We start from the raw sequence: 15,691 nt of genomic DNA on the forward strand, positions 1-15,691 counted from the left end.
CTCCATCTAAGTGACACACACTTCCCTGACCATCCGCATTATGTCATTGAAAATGTGATCCATCAGACCAGACCAGAGTTTTCCATTGCATGGTCCAGTTCTGATTTCCAATTTGTAGGTACAATGGCCAATGGTTAGATGCCCTTTGGGTTCTGTCCCCTTTCTACTTCCTTAAAGGGAACAAGGTTAAGTCCCACAAGCGGAAATAATTCTTAGGACCATCCTCTTTTGTCCCAACAGAATTCTCTGGAATTTTGGTTTCCAATTATGCCAATATTTTATACGATACCTTCTATGTACATCACCATACAGTGATATGTCATATAGTGCAAAAATCCAATGCATAATCATTATAAAGTATAATGCCAATGTGTCAATGATACATACATCAGCCTAATAATACTACACACTAAGCCAACGCAAGGCAGTGATGCAGGGGTTCTAGCTTGGCACTTATCACCCATCAACAGCTTAGGCTCTGGAGGCAGGCCAACTTTGTCCTGGTCCTTACATGTGGTCCTAGCTAGGTATGAGCGGACCCGACATTTAAGTTCGGTTCTGGCATTTTGGCTTGGTATATTTGACATATTGCCGATACGGCAATTGGACACCTCTAACAACTATCCATCGCTATGATTGACCAGTAGGATTGGACATCCCTGGCAAATCATAACCATGACCACACCAGGGTGTGCATTTGCTGGATTGTTCGACCTCCAATCCGGCAATATGTCCAGGTCAAGCGGGTGAACCCGAACACCTAACCTGAACGTTGGGTCTGCTCATATTAAGTCCAAACTCTAATACCTGAGTAAGACTGTGGTTGCTACGGCTTTTAGGATGTTGGCATAATTGGAAATAAAAGCAGAAAAATGCAGAAGTTGGGTGGAGATTTAGCTGCTATGACTCACTTCTCCCCTTCGCCATAGTCTCTCCATAGACTTTGATTAAATCAGTTTCTGTCTTGTTGATAGCAAGATGGTAGTCAGCAGAGTTTTACAAGTGAAATTCCAATAAGGAAGAAGAAAGAAGGATAAGAACTAAACTAAGTAGAGAAAGAAGCACTCCATTCTGATTTATGCAAAGAAAAGTTATAATAATAGAGGTTTTCAGGAAAAAAAAATCTGTCTTAAACAAAGGCTGAGCAGTCATTTCATGTATGACTACTGAGTGTAGCGTTCACGTCATTGTGTAATCGCTCTATACAGAGTAGAGTAAATGATAATTACATGGGTGACAGCCTCTATGTGTAATGTGTAGCAGTACGACTGTTCATTGTTATGTGAATGATGCTGCCGAGCCCCCGATGGTTGCCCGCCTGTCTGATCTCACCTCCCCCGTTCATTCAGCAGGGCCTATCCCATTAAAATAATTCACTCTACAATGTAAATTGAGCTGCAATATTCATCCACGACATGTGTTTTCATCTTCTACAATTATGGTTATAATTTTACCAACTAAATTATCTATTCACATGCAAAATGCACAGAGAGGAAGCATAAAAAACCTAGAGAATCAGAAATCTCATTATAGGTGCTGATTGGCGGACCCGAATCACAATGTGGAGCTCCGTGCCAAACATGGCATTTCGGATTCCCTGAACCTGGACTTCAGCAGTAGTTCAAATTTGGTGTTGGGGCTCACCCACAGCAGTAACACCGTGATCAGTGCTGGTACCGATCACGGGTGTTAACTTTTTAAATACCATCAACTTGGCTGCCGGCATTTGAATGGAGGGTTTGAGAGATCAGGTTCAAGTTGCGCCATGGGACCTGTTGTCTGGTAACGACGGAGGCAGGAGCTTCACTTTGCAAAGAGAAATAATCTTTCACCTACCTAAGTGAATATAGCGCAGAGAGTGGATGGACACTTATCCCAACTATCAGCCAAGAAATTGTTGAAGGTATGGGAGAACCTTTGCCCCCAGTGGGGACCAGACTGTGGTATAGGATACCATAGTAAATGAAGAAGACCTTCTATCTGTTAGTGTGCCCCCAACCACGTGGTAGGAATGGGTCAACGCTCAAGCAGCACGGAGACATGTCCTCCTAGAGACATTTGTAGGGGCCCGTTGCCCAGTTAAATAATATTGTTGGACATTTGGTTAAGAACTATTGAGGACATTATATATATATATTTCATTTTAAGAACCTGCCTCGATGCCTAGGGCTGCAAAGAACCTAACTAGTCTAGTAAGAGAGGCAATGTGGATATGACCGGCCAATATTTACCTCCAGAAAACAGGGTTAGCCTGTTAGGTGTCCTGGGACAAATCTTGGGCAGAATACATGCTAGAAGTTTCTAAATTGTGATGGTGAATGACATGAGAGTTACCTGTGAGGTCATCGGTTGGCCAGGAGCCCAGTTCACAAGCTTTACAGGTGTATTCATCGAACACAATCTCATTTTCTTTACAAGGAGTGCAGGTCCAACAGCAGCTCACTTCTCCTTTACGAATTACCTGAGAGTGAGATTGACGTAAGACACAAAATGAAATAAGTAATAAAAACGTTATATGTTACGATATGTATTTGTTGAGAAAACATGAGATTATCTTGTTGCCCTCTGCTTGGTTCTCTTAGTGCATATTGTCTCCCTCTCCAGGCAGATTCTTCATTAGTGTAATGTCAGCAACTTGCAATGAGCCAATCAGATGCCCTTCCCTGCTGCTCTTCTGCCTCTCCTGAGATTGAGTAAAAAGTTGCAGCTTCATTTCCCTCCTCCCCATCTTCTATCAACTCTATGGGGTGAAGAGATAGACGTCTCTTCTAATATGGTATAACCCCTTTATCTTTTTATTGCCTTCACCCTTAAGAGGTCTCTACCTTGATTTGTCCCTTGGCACACGGTTCACTGCAGACTGATCTGATGACAGAATTTTTAGTGGACCATATTTCATCGTCGTCCATCTTCAGTTCTCCATTGTCCCAGCTTCCAACATTTATGTAGTCAAAGTAATCTTTTCCCATTTTCTTAAAGTTCATGATCTCATACCTAGGAGAAACATCTATATTAGAGGTCACAAGATCGACACGATTCATAATACTGAAAAATATTCATCATTCATTCTTAGAACCTCTACATCCTTCTGGACTACCCTATGTTGAGTTGACTCCTATATGGAGACACCTGTTTCTTTCAAATATATCTATAGGTGATCTCTCCAACCTTCATAAGTTCCATAAGAGGTAGTGGAAGTCATACCCCCAAATTTTTCTTTTTTTAATCCAGACCCACACAAACTATATCTTTATGGAAGCAATGGTATCTGAAGAAATCAGAGCTAGATTACTGACCAAGGAGGCCCCTAGATAAGAAACACTGCGGGGACTGCTTAAAAAGAAAGGACACCCCCACCCTTTGCTTCGGAAGGCTGGTGCTGTCAAAGTGACCCCACCAATGTAAAATAATTTACAGGTCGGTTTAATACAAAATAAATGGAAAAATGTAATATTAATTGTATTAAGACAGTTAAATAAATAAATAAACTTTATTATTATCCCAAAGGGAACAAATTGTCGGGAGCCGGAAGACAGGAAACAAACAAGGCGGCCGAACAGCCAAACGGCCAGCCGGTGGGAGAACACAGGAGGCAAATTGGGGTCATTAGTTAAGTTGGATGTGGTTACATGAGGTACCAAAGGAGGAGCATGAGGCAGGAGCAGTTGGTTGTTGAAAAAGACGTGGAAGTTCCTGGACACGAATCACCCCCCCCCCTTCCCTGCTTGCTACACCCGCTATCGGTGCTTACACCAATCTCTTTCAATGCCACCAGGATTCTACTCTTTATGTCTACAGTCACACACAACAAAAGCTTCCACTAACTAAAGGTGTGGTGGAGTTACTTAGAGGCAACCTCAACCTCCCGCTGTCCACAGCACTAATGCACCTTAATTTACCTGCAGGCATAGGGCCACAAATCGGTTATTAGTGAACTATGCTGTAGGGTTCCTTTTGCTCTTTTGATTGGCCTCTTGCTGGCCTTTGGGTAGGTGCCCCTTTTTGTGTACATGCCAATTTTCTGTATAAAGGGAGTTCAACTCCTTTTTTTTTTACTTTTTCTGACCACGTTGGGTGTTGACCACTTTTAGTGACGGGGACACTAAATATGTAGGTCCCACCACAAGGTTATAAAGTGGCCTAAACAAATATAAAATTACAAACAGCCAGGTCTTCCATTTTGGGGGATTTTTTGGAGTATTTTTATGTAATCTGACATTTGGGCCATCCAACGTGTTTGCAAATTGATTTTTAATGAAGCATTAATAAAAGACATGTTTTAAACTTCTAGATGTGCCACAGCAACACTTTATTTTTCTACCCTGAATATCGTAGATACAACATACCTTCCAGGGGAATCTCCATTTTCATCGAACATGATCATGTCTCCGGCTACGCCTGTGAAATTGGCCTTCATAATACAGTCCAGCAGCTTCTGTCCATCTATGGGCTTCATGGCATCACAGAGGCCTTTATACCCAGGACAGAGGGCCACTTGCATGTTGTGCAAACCGTAGGCCATGGCGTATATCGCATTGATGACAAATCCCATTTTGGAATCTTGTGCATATTGATATGTTAAAGACAATCGAGCTGGAAAATAACAAGAAGAAGAATAAGACATTCAGGTCCTGTGATAGATTGGGATGACTGCAAAGAGTCCAGAGGTTCATGAAAAATGTATAGGTCATTGTGCAGGTGAGCTGTGCCCATCACCTATTGTGGTGGATCCTACTAGAGAAGTTTCCTGGCATTGTTATGTTATCTGTAGTGATAATGAGATGAGTGTTGAGTAGAGATGAGCAGACTGGAACTTTAGGTTTGTTCGGCAGCTTTGCCTAACCTGGACTTGTGGCTTTAAGCCCCTAGCAACATGGGTTTGATTGACCATATGTGTCCACCAGGTGTCCATCTGACCAATCACAGCCATGCCAGTTGCTATTGACGTAAAGCTGCCGGATTGGTTGCTCTGCATCAATCAAGCAATCAAGCATTATGTCTAGGTTTGGTGGAGCTGCTGAATGGAGGACGCTGAACCTAAAATTCGGGTTCGCTCATCTCTAGTGCAGAGGAGGGATCTCCAAATCACAGGAAGTGTCAGGCTATGGTGATATTAGTATGCATACAGTTGTAGGGTCCCTTCTAGGTCCTCAGGACTGTTCACATATGAGTTCCGGTCGGAGCTCAGAGTCACCGTTGGTCATTCCACAATCAATCTTGACTGTGCCCCTCAAAAGGTCAAAAGGCCAAGATCAGATCTTCTTCTACTTATGGCCAAGTAGATGGGTTTCCTACTTTTGAACTTTGAACCCAGTCTGAATACTGAAGAGGATGGAAGCATGGAGATGAGGGCTATGGAGCTGCAGTAGATACAGGTTCTGGAAGCCTCATAGAAGACAATAGTGTTGCTGTATGGGGTACTTGCCCATACTTCCTTGTATGATCGTCAGGGTTCCCAGTGGTCAGGACCCCAAGTATATGACACCCATCCCCTCTCCTGTATATAGGGGTTAAGTGTTAATGGTTGAAAAAGGCTTCATAGGCCTTTAAGGATAGGTCACATTAATATTAAAAGGAACACAAGAACATGGAAGCCCTCGGGCGATACAATTCTGTTCTTGTACGCCTAGCGATTGAGCAGCACGATACGCTTTACCACAGGAAGCTCATCCGTATTCACCGCTGGATGGATGGCGGCGTCTACAGGGATTTTTCATTTATCTGTTACACGTCGGATTTTCACAGCGGGAAACAAGTTATGACTTTAAATTGTATTTTTCATACTCGACATTTCAGTGTTCAATTCCTGCTGTAAAACTGTTTTCAACTTTTTTTAGACTAAACCTAATTGGTCTTGCAGGAGGGTTCTTAACGGGTTGTGGAAATTATAGAGGGGGGAAATAGATTTTGTGAACAGTTTTTCTAGATGACTAAAATGAAGGGTTTGTCATGTCTGAGGCTTAATTCTGGAGATATTCTATTACAGAGCTGAGTGTGTTCTCAGAATATCTCAGCGAGATTACATAGAGAGGCGCCGCAGCTCTGATGTCTGTGGAAACACTTTGCTGCCTCTAATGGTGACAAGTGGTACTGCAAGTAACTTTAGGAAATTGAATTTTCAATCATGGGAGGTCTAATCACCTGGAATAAAAAAGTACTTTAGTATTCTAGTGAGAAGAGGTGGAGGAAATTCCTATAGATCCTCTTCTAAGGAATTAAACTGTAACCTTTACTACATTACTCAAGGTAACAACAAACATGGTGTCATATAACCGTATCAAGAGAGGTTATCACAGAGTCTTCCAATTCTTATGCTAATATAAAAGTGGGATGTACCACAGTATCACTACTGCCTTCACAATACTGCTCATTATATTAAAAGCAAAAGTCACATTTTCTGGACAAATTTTACTGTAAAGCATCTATAGTAAAGGATAACGTTCAAAGAATGTATGTAAAGTCAGTAAGCAAGAGAGGAATGCTGGGATATTTTGGCAATGATGTTGTAGAATAGTGAGTGCAGCTCTGGAGTATAATACAGGATGTAACTCAGGATCAGTACAGGATAAGTAATGTAATGTATGTAAACAGTGACTGCACCAGCAGCAGAATAGTGAGTGCACCTCTGAAGTATAATACGGGATGTAACTCAGGATCAGTACAGGATAAGTAATGTCATGTATGTACACAGTGACTGCACCATCAGAATAGTGAGTGCATGTCTGCAGTATAAGTTAGTGGTGTGTTGCTCGCAAACGACGTGAGCCGGCTCACCACGCCCCCTTAACCTGTACAATAAGGTTAAAAGTGGTGTGGCGTGTGGTGATTGACCGGCCTGCGGCTCCCAATTATATATTTATTAGGGAGCTGTTCAGGAGCTGGACTGCACCAGCAGAATAGTGAGTGCAGCTCTGCAGTATAATACAGGATGTAACTCAGGATCAGTACAGGATAAGTAATGTCATGTATGTACACAGTGACTGCACCAGCAGCAGAATAGTGAGTGCAGCTCTGGGGTATAATACAGGATGTAACTCAGGATCAGTACAGGATAAGTAATGTCATGTATGTACACAGTGACTGCACCATCAGAATAGTGAGTGCAGCTCTGGGGTATAATACAGGGTTTAACTCAGGATCAGTACAGGATAAGTAATGTCATGTATGTACACAGTGACTGCACCAGCAGCAGAATAGTGAGTGCAGCTCTGGGGTATAATACAGGATAAGTAATGTCATGTATGTACACAGTGACTGCACCAGCAGCAGAATAGTGAGTACAGCTCTGCAGTATAATTCAGGATGTAACTCAGGATCAGTACAGGATAAGTAATGTCATGTATGTACACAGTGACTGCACCAGCAGCAGAATAGTGAGTGCTGCTCTGGGGTATAATACAGGATGTAACTCAGGATCAGTACAGGATAAGTAATGTCATGTATGTACACAGTGACTGCACCAGCAGCAGAATAGTGAGTGCAGCTCTGGAGTATAATACAGGATGTAACTCAGGATCAGTACAGGATAAGTAATGTCATGTATGTACACAGTGACTGCACCAGCAGCAGAATAGTGAGTGCAGCTCTGGAGTATAATACTGGAGGTAACTCAGGATCAGTACAAGATAAGTAATATCATGTATGTACACAGTGACTGCACCAGCAGCAGAATAGTGAGTGCAGCTCTGGAGTATAATACAGGATGTAACTCACGGTCAGTACAGGATAAGTAATGTCATGTATGTACACAGTGACTGCACCAGCAGCAGAATAGTGAGTGCAGCTCTGGAGTATAATACAGGATGTAACTCAGGATCAGTACAGGATAAGTAACGTCATGTATGTACACAGTGACTGCACCAGCAGGAGAATAGTGAGTGCAGCTCTGGAGTATAATACATGATGTAACTCAGGATCAGTACAGGATAAGTAATGTCATGTATGTACACAGTGACTGCACTAGCAGCAGAATAGTGAGTGCAGCTCTGGGGTATAATACAGGGTTTAACTCAGGATCAGTACAGGATAAGTAATGTCATGTATGTACACAGTGACTGCACCAGCAGCAGAATAGTGAGTGCAGCTCTGGGGTATAATACAGGATAAGTAATGTCATGTATGTACACAGTGACTGCACCAGCAGCAGAATAGTGAGTACAGCTCTGCAGTATAATTCAGGATGTAACTCAGGATCAGTACAGGATAAGTAATGTCATGTATGTACACAGTGACTGCACCAGCAGCAGAATAGTGAGTGCAGCTCTGGAGTATAATACAGGATGTAACTCAGGATCAGTACAGGATAAGTAATGTCATGTATGTACACAGTGACTGCACCAGCAGCAGAATAGTGAGTGCAGCTCTGGAGTATAATACTGGAGGTAACTCAGGATCAGTACAAGATAAGTAATATCATGTATGTACACAGTGACTGCACCAGCAGCAGAATAGTGAGTGCAGCTCTGGAGTATAATACAGGATGTAACTCACGGTCAGTACAGGATAAGTAATGTCATGTATGTACACAGTGACTGCACCAGCAGCAGAATAGTGAGTGCAGCTCTGGAGTATAATACAGGATGTAACTCAGGATCAGTACAGGATAAGTAACGTCATGTATGTACACAGTGACTGCACCAGCAGGAGAATAGTGAGTGCAGCTCTGGAGTATAATACATGATGTAACTCAGGATCAATACAGGATAAGTAATGTCATGTATGTACACAGTGACTGCACTAGCAGCAGAATAGTGAGTGCAGCTCTGGGGTATAATACAGGATGTAACTCAGGATCAGTACAGGATAAGTAATGTCATGTATGTACACAGTGACTGCACCAGCAGCAGAATAGTGAGTGCAGCTCTGGAGTATAATACAGGATGTAACTCAGGATCAGTACAGGATAAGTAATGTCATGTATGTACACAGTGACTGCACTAGCAGCAGAATAGTGAGTGCAGCTCTGGAGTATAATACAGGATGTAACTCAGGATCAGGACAGGATAAGTAATGTCATGTATGTACACAGTGACTGCACCAGCAGAATAGTGATTGCATGTCTGCAGTATAAGTTAGTGGTGTTTCGCTTGCAAACGATGTGACCCGGCTCACCACGCCCCCTTAACCTGTACAATCAGGTTAAAAGTGGTGTGGCGTGTTAGGGAGCTGTTCAGGAGCTTGTCCTAGTGAGTGGAGCCTAATGAGCCAGCTCACTAAGAAGAGACGGAATTCCCATCACTTGTATAAGTTGCTTTGATCCCATCTTATGGAAGTAGTTCCAAGACACAGGATACAAATAGAATTTCTTTACTCGTTTTCCTTCTATGATGAGCGCTGATCACTTTAAAAATACCCCCAAATATCTACAGCACTTTGGCAATAAATTAGCGGAGCTTCTTTCTGTATAAGTCCGGAGCATCCATTGGTTCCGCCCTGCGGCTATTCCATGGTGGAATATTCCCGGCACAACACATTTATCATCTGCCTTTGTTGTGTATCTTAGAAATTGAGGAGCAATAAGTCAGACTGTGAATAAAGCGCGGCTCCTTTCATTAGTGACCGGGATTCTTGGCGGCTCCTCCATGTTCAATAAGTCTCTTTCTTCTCACCGGAGATAATCATTCTGGCAGATAGAAGCTTCTCCCACTGCAACGATTCTTTTTCCACCGCAAGTTTCATTTATTTAATAGAAAAATATTATCATGACTGAAGAAAACATCCAAAAAGTAAGAGAGTCCTAACGAGCCTTCCCGGCAAATTGGTCTCCAACTTGGTGAATGTTATTTAATTATCTAATACTTCACTTTTAATAGATAAGTTTTAAAATAGGGAAAATGTCAAAAAAAAGTTATAGAAAAATTAATGTAGCACCTAAATTGTCACATTGATCCACCTTCAATCTCAAAAATGAACAATATGGTGCTAAAATAGAGAAGATGGGCCGGACATATCTATCATAACCAAAGCAAAATCGGTTTAAAGGTAACAGGACCAGCGCCAACACCAGGCGTATCTGGCCAAAGTCTGGGACCCTAAGCTGTTGTGGGGCGGGGCAGGTGGGGGGGGTACATAGGGTCGGCCTCAGGTTTCAATAGGCCCCTTGGCAACAGAGCCTCTGTGGGCCCCTTTGCAAACTCAGGTGACAGCAAAAATTCAGCAACTAACTAAAATATTCCCTAGTTTATCATTCCAAAACAGCCAAGTCCCGGCTATTGCATATACAGACCCCTCACCGTATAACTATATACAGCCCCCCCAAGGAATCATTATATGCAGCCCCCTCCCCTGGTGCTTCCAGCCTGCTGGGGACTAAGATCTGACTGTGTTGCCCCCCCCCCAGTAGGTCTGAGCCCCGGCACTTACCCAGATATACCTGGTGTTGGCACCGGCCCTTTGGATAAACCACATGTAACAGAAGTATGTGGGGTTGTATATAATGAAACTTTGAGGTGTTTGGGATGATAAACTATGGAAAATTTTAAGGAACAGGGGACTGTTTTAGTTTCTGTATTTTTAATTCCACCACTGCAAAGAGGCCCAGGGGTCTACTGAAACCTGAAGCCGGCCCTGAAAGGTAAAAGTGAACACCTATAAATGGATAGGTCGGCACGGTAGATGAGTGAGTAGTGCTTCTATCTTGCAGCGCTGGGGTCCTGGGTTCGATTCCCACCCAGGTCAACATCTGCAAAGAGTTTGTATGTTCTCTCTGTGTTTGTGTGGGTTTCCTCTGGGTCCCCTGGTTTCCTCCCACATTCCAAAACATACTGTTAGGTTGTTTAGATTGTGAACCCCATGGGGACACGGACTGATTTGACATGCTTTGTGCAGCGCGGCGTAATCTGTTAAGCCCTATATACCTCAACTCAGAGACGCAACCCTAAACAGCTGCCACTTCGACAAGAAGCGGTCCTTATGTAAAAATGACCCTGTTACAAACTTACACAGGTCATGGCCCCACATGAGTGGTAATTAAAATACGTAGGTCTGGACATGGCATGTTTTGCCAATATGGACCCAATAAGGGTCGCCACAATAACCTACCATAAAAAATAATAAAAAAGGGATTATTAAGGACGCAGACGCAGCCAATCCCTGAGTTAAAGATCACCCCCAAACAGAGAAGTAACCCCGTTAAACGGAGCGTCTCTGGGCACCGAGCATGACAAGAATGGCATCCTGGTCCAGAGGGCGAAGGGAGGAGGTGCACCTGCTACGGACCGAATTTGCGTCAGCCGCGCATGAATAGACACACAAGTCGCAACCATAAAGGTGTGGGCACAGGCTCAAGGCACTGATTATAATGAGATGACTACTAATCGTGAGTGTAAATTGTTACAAGACATTTAGAAGGTTTGCCAGGTCAGAGGTCACTGACCACTTCCTAACACAAACATTAGTTTCTAGTTACTATTCACTGGCCATATCCTGTACATATACTACAGGCGGTCCCCTACTTAAGAACACTCGACTTACATACGACTCCTAGTTACAAACGGACCTCTGGATATTGGTAATTTACTGTACTTTAGCCCTAGGCTACAATAATCAGCTGTAACAGTTATCACAGGTGTCTGTAATGAAGCTTTAGTGTTAATCCTGATTCTTATGACAACCCAACATTTTTAAAATCCAATTGTCACAGAGACCAAAAGTGTTCTGGCTGGAGCTACAATGATAAAATATACAGTTTCGACTTACATACAAATTCAACTTAAGAACAAACCTACAGAACCTACCTATCCTGTATGTAACCCGGGGACTGCCTGTATAAGGTCTAAGCTGGGGTCTAACTCTTTAGTAGACTACATGTTGGCAGCAGTGGTGTTTGCATTAAAAGAACATAAGTCAAAAAATACTTATTTGTAGCCACTTAAATCCTTCACAGGATTCTGTAGCCACCAATAATTAGGTGCCTCTGGAGGTATCGGGCTATACCGGAGGGGCTGCAACATTATACATACCCCCAATCTCTTCACATTCAATAATTAACTAGACCCATATATAATAACACCACAAAGCATCATGGTACCTTGGGTGCAGGTGATAAAATTAAACTTGAATTTTTACATTTTTTTTTTAATTATTTATGCAATTTTTAAAATAAACAACAGAAATACAATGAACCCTGAGGCAGTGAGTTGTTAGAATAAATACAACAGCTGAATATTCATGTAACCTTCCCAAGTATCAATTACACAAATCTATTGCCTCAAGGGAATTACCACCCTCTGCCACTAACTAACCAGCCGGCACGTCGACAACCAGCCACCGGCTCCCTACCTCTCCCTAATCCCAGATACAACCACCGGTGGAATCTCGCACTTCTCCAGCCATCATTTGCTATTACATGTAGTAACTAAGGGGAACATACTTGGCTTGTCTACAGTCTTCCGAGCCATAATTATTATCCTACAAGCACAGAATAACCTGATTCTAAAAAATATCTTATCTTAATATTCCTGGACCACCTCATTAATAATGTCTAGCTAAGATATCTATGGTGTGAGGATCAGTGGAAACCCAAGGTTGGTATGGAGGAGCTCAAGAACCTCCGACCAGTAGGGAAGAGCTTACGGCACACATAGTGAAAAACAAGTAGACACCACCATAGTCTTACTGGTGTGAAGGAAATCTTTGGTGCTCGTGCCACCTCTCTCCACTAATCAAACCACCAACTCAAGGAGGTCTCCTCAGCACCTAGAGAGAATCCCATCAAATGTGCTAGGCCCCAATGAATGTACGTTTTGTAAGAGGTTCAGAAAGATCTAGAGACCCTTCGATTTGATGAAGAAGCCCAATGTGCTGGATAGGAAACAAAACTGAACAGCATAGGAAAATGGAAAAAGACCCAAACCTTCTTCAATTGAGCCAATAGCCCTGTTTTGAAGCTGCCTAAAGTCCATGATCAGAATATCACTGTCCTTGGGGAGTATTAAGGTATGATCTCCTTCAGTTGAATAGAATTGGTGACCCTCAAAACATGAGCTACCATCCAAACCAGCATCTTTAGAGAAGAATAGCGAGGCCCTCAAAAGAGCACATTGGCTCCTCAGCCAGGATGGTCATTGCACTGCCCATATCAAGGTCCAGCTAACAGAATAGAAGGCAACTGGATCTTGGGAAACTTATTGTAATTGTGAATGTAGCCTAACAGTGAGTGTGTGTATTGTACGTGTGATGGATACTAGTGATGTGTCGTTCGCGAATGAGCCTGCTCTTGTTCATGAAGGATGGGAGCCAGCTCACCTTAGTAAGCCGATGGCTCACTTAACCCCGCCCCTAACCGTCTCACCACACCCCCTTTAACCTGATACAAATCGGGTTAAAAGGGGAGTGGTGTGGGGTGACTGATTGGCCTGCGGCTCCCTATTATATATTTAATAGGGAGCCATTCAGGAGCCAGAAGAGTCGGCTCTTCTTAATGAACTGAGCCGAATGAGCCAGCTCACTAAGAAGAGCCGGAATTCCCATCACTAATGGATACATGTAGCAGAAAGCCTTGGTGCCGCCCTGGTCACACGAGAGCCGAAATCTCATCTCCTCAGATCTGTACATTCGCAATAATTTTCGCTACTGAAATTAAACTTACAGCCTCCAATTCTGATTTATGGCAACAATCTCCAAAGGAGAACATTTCCCCCGTTTTTAATGACTTGATAATAAACATTTCTGGAAATGAAATTTCGGGTTGAAATGATATTTTCTGTCGGGATCGGGAGACGTTGACAATTTTATGACACAAACAAAGTTTATTTCCTGTGGCGGCTGTAAAGCCTCATCCTACGGGGGGAGGGGGGGATAACATAACAGCGGATTTCATGTATAATATCATCGCTGTGTATCCGCAGAATACAAACACAAAATTTATTTCTGATATACAGTATTTACTGTGTCAGACACTGCAAGCTACTTCTCTCAGTTGTCGGCCGCTTTGATTGCATTATGGCCTCATGACTTGATGTGATAACTGATAGGACCTGCTGTCTCCATCATCATGGATTATATTGACTGCACTCAGGGATGGGGTCCAAGCATATCTCTCCGGCTCGCACGAACCGGTTGTTAATGTTCTAGCTTGTCCAGTGAGTCAGGAAAAACCAGGCTGTGATCCAGCTCCCTCCCCACATTAAGCTGCACATTACAGCTTCCCATCTCACAGGACAAAGCAGACCCCCTCCCCCCCCCCCCCCATTGTGCAGGCAGATGTAATGATGTCATCACTGTGCGCTGCGGGAAGGAGTGGAGGTGACACCAACAAGGACAGATGAGTATTAACCTTGAGTAGGGGCTCTATTAATACTGGGGATATTACTACTAGTGACTACTGGGGGCATTATAACTACTGGGGGCATCATAACTACTGGCTACTAAGGGTATTATTACTACTGGCTACTAGGGGCATTGTTACTACTGGGGGCATTATACACTCAACGGCCACTTTATTAGGTACACCTGTCCAACTGCTCGTTAACACTTAATTTCTAATCAGCCAATCACATGGTGGCAACTCAGTGCATTTAGGCATGTAGACATGGTCAAGACAATCTCCTGCAGTTCTCCCGAGCATCAGTATGGGGAAGAAAGGTGATTTGAGGCCTTTGAACGTGGCATGGTTGTTGGTGCCAGAAGGGCTGGTCTGAGTATTTCAGAAACTGCTGATCTACTGGGATTTTCACGCACAACCATCTCTAGGGTTTACAGAGAATGGTCCGAAAAAGAAAAAACATCCAGTGAGCAGCAGTTCTGTGGGCGGAAATGCCTTGTTGATGCCAGAGGTCAGAGGAGAATGGGCAGACTGATTCGAGCTGATAGAAAGGCAACAGTGACTCAAATCGGCACCCGTTACAACCAAGGTAGGCAGAAGAGCATCTCTGAACGCACAGTACGTCGAACTTTGAGGCAGATGGGCTACAGCAGCAGAAGACCACACCGGGTGCCACTCCTTTCAGCTAAGAACAGGAAACTGAGGCTACAATTTGCATAAGCTCATCGAAATTGGACAGTAGAAGATTGGAAAAACGTTGCCTGGTCTGATGAGTCTCGATTTCTGCTGCGACATTCGGATGGTAGGGTCAGAATTTGGCGTCAACAATATGAAAGCATGGATCCATCCTGCCTTGTATCAACGGTTCAGGCTGGTGGTGGTGGTGTCATGGTGGGGGGAATATTTTCTTGGCACTCTTTGGGCCCCTTGGTACCAATTGAGCATCGTTGCAATGCCACAGCCTACCTGAGTATTGTTGCTGACCATGTCCATCCCTTTGTGACCACAATGTACCCTGTAACATCTGATGGCTACTTTCAGCAGGATAATGCGCCATGTCATAAAGCTGGAATCATCTCAGACTGGTTTCTTGAACATGACAATGAGGTCACTGGACTCAAATGGCCTCCACAGTCACCAGATCTCAATCCAATAGAGCATCTTTGGGATGTGGTGGAACGGGAGATTCGCATCATGGATGTGCAGCCGACAAATCTGCGGCAACTGTGTGATGCCATCATGTCAATATGGACCAAAATCTCTGAGGAGCTTCCAGCACCTTGTTGAATCTATGCCACAAAGAATTGAGGCAGTTCTGAAGGCAAAAGGGGGTCCAACCCGTTACTAGCATGGTGTACCTAATAAAGTGGCCGGTGAGTGTAAATACTGGCTACTAGGGGCATTGTTACTACTGGGGGCATTATACTG

General features: G+C 43.5%; 1 protein-coding gene across 14 annotated transcripts in view; it reads right to left on the reverse strand.

Annotated features, from left to right (window-relative positions):
• The window catches only part of GRM5 (glutamate metabotropic receptor 5), a 191,283-nt gene that overhangs the window by 23,683 nt on the left and 151,909 nt on the right, over positions 1 to 15,691 (reverse strand). For all 14 annotated transcript variants that reach the window (XM_072134075.1, XM_072134078.1, XM_072134077.1 and 11 more), the window contains exons 5-7: positions 4,347 to 4,593; positions 2,826 to 2,994; positions 2,335 to 2,461 (exon numbers count right to left, since the gene is read on the reverse strand). In XM_072134075.1, the coding sequence (XP_071990176.1) occupies positions 2,335 to 2,461; positions 2,826 to 2,994; positions 4,347 to 4,593 (543 nt within the window). The remainder of the gene's footprint in view (positions 1 to 2,334; positions 2,462 to 2,825; positions 2,995 to 4,346; positions 4,594 to 15,691) is intronic.

Source organism: Engystomops pustulosus, chromosome 2, assembly GCF_040894005.1.
Source record: "Engystomops pustulosus chromosome 2, aEngPut4.maternal, whole genome shotgun sequence".
NCBI classification, from domain to species: domain Eukaryota; kingdom Metazoa; phylum Chordata; class Amphibia; order Anura; family Leptodactylidae; genus Engystomops; species Engystomops pustulosus.